Source organism: Rhinoderma darwinii, chromosome 11 (assembly GCF_050947455.1).
Source record: "Rhinoderma darwinii isolate aRhiDar2 chromosome 11, aRhiDar2.hap1, whole genome shotgun sequence".
NCBI classification, from domain to species: domain Eukaryota; kingdom Metazoa; phylum Chordata; class Amphibia; order Anura; family Rhinodermatidae; genus Rhinoderma; species Rhinoderma darwinii.
Window position 1 is genome coordinate 92166163 of NC_134697.1, and position 1657 is coordinate 92167819.

At 47.1% G+C, this 1657-nt stretch overlaps 1 protein-coding gene across 1 annotated transcript; it reads right to left on the reverse strand.

The window, feature by feature from the left end:
* Positions 1–409: 409 nt before the first annotated feature.
* Positions 410–721, reverse strand: LOC142663385 (histone H4). The gene has a single exon (XM_075841991.1). It carries the CDS (start codon positions 719–721, stop codon positions 410–412), a length of 312 nt encoding a protein of 103 aa, XP_075698106.1.
* Between the last annotated feature and the right edge of the window lie 936 nt (positions 722–1657).

Below are 1657 nucleotides of genomic sequence, written 5' to 3' on the forward strand. Positions count from 1 at the left end.
AGCGGATATTCAGCGGTGAGTTTCTGCCACTCCTGTACGTGCAGGCATCGGCACAAACGGCGTCCGGCAGCGCCGCTACGAGGATGTGTTTTCCTGCCTGAGGATCACTCGGCAGCAAGTATAACACTAAGGTACTCTCCCTTCACATTAACATTCCCTGGTCTAAGACCCAATTCAGTCAGCTGCTTCTAGGACGCTATTAGGGGACACACTGCGGTCCACATATCCGGCACCTCACTGGAAGACCAACGTGATAACGAAGCCCCTACCCCCGTGTATATAGAAGTAGAAGGTCACTGCTCAGATACACGAGCGGTCACCAGCAGACATCATAGCTGATCTATAGAGGATGTGGCGGCTCTGAGAAGAGCCTTTGTGTTGTGTAAGATGGAGCTGAGCAGGAGCGGAATTAACCTCCGAAGCCGTAGAGAGTGCGGCCCTGGCGCTTGAGCGCGTACACCACGTCCATAGCGGTGACAGTCTTCCTCTTGGCGTGCTCGGTGTAGGTGACGGCGTCACGGATGACGTTCTCCAGGAAAACCTTCAGGACGCCGCGAGTCTCTTCATAGATGAGACCGGAGATGCGTTTGACACCTCCCCTGCGAGCTAGACGGCGGATTGCAGGCTTGGTGATGCCCTGGATGTTATCACGGAGCACCTTCCTATGCCGCTTAGCCCCGCCCTTTCCGAGTCCTTTTCCTCCTTTACCACGACCAGACATCCTGTAAGCTGGAGCTAAAGAGAAATATTGTACCGAGAACCGCGGGGCGCATCTTTATATAGACCTTGGGCGGACCAGAGAGAGAACTGTTATTCATGTCACTTCCGGGGCGTTTCTCTCAGCTAATTTACATTACAAATCCCTCCCCCTCCCGTTGATTGGCTTAACTCAGATTTTGAATTGCAAGCTCATTTTACAATACTGGCCGCACTTTTCCCGCTTCTACTTGTACTTTCATATTACCGGCATTATGTCCCTGTTCCTTCATATTACCGGCATTACGTCCCTGCTCCTTCATATTATCGGCATTACGTCCCTGTTTCTTCATATTACCTGTATTACGTCCCTGTTTCTTCAAATTACCGAAATTACGTCCCTAATCCTTCATATAACCGGCATTATGCCCCTGTTCCCTCATCTTACCGGCATTACGTCACTGTTCCTTCATATTACCGGCATTATCTCCTTTTTCCTTCATATTACCGGCATTATGTCCCTGTTCCTTCATATTATAATAATAATAATCTTTATTTATATAGCGCCAACATATTACGCAGCACTTTACAATTTAGAGGGGACATGAAACAAACAATATCAGACATTACATAGTGACAAAGTCCATTTACAATTCAAACCTGGGGAGTGAGGACCCTGCTCGCAAGAGCTTACAATCTATGAGGAAGTAAAGGAGACACAAAGTGTAATAGTGTTTGTTCTGTACAATGGTCATTTTTATACACATGCGGTGGTAACATATTACAGGCATGATGTCCCTGTTTCTTCATATTACAGGCATTATGTCCCTGTTCCTTCATATTACCAGCATAATGTCCCTGTCCCCTCATATGATCAGCATTACGTCCCTGTTTCTTCATATTACCAGTGTGATGGCTGGTCAAATTGCTTATGTTCTCTGTATTAAACGACACTATGAAT

Excerpts from the sequence above, each read along its gene's own strand:
- LOC142663385 (XM_075841991.1), bottom strand. The coding sequence starts at position 721 with ATGTCTGGTCGTGGTAAAGGAGGAAAAGGACTCGGAAAGGGCGGGGCT.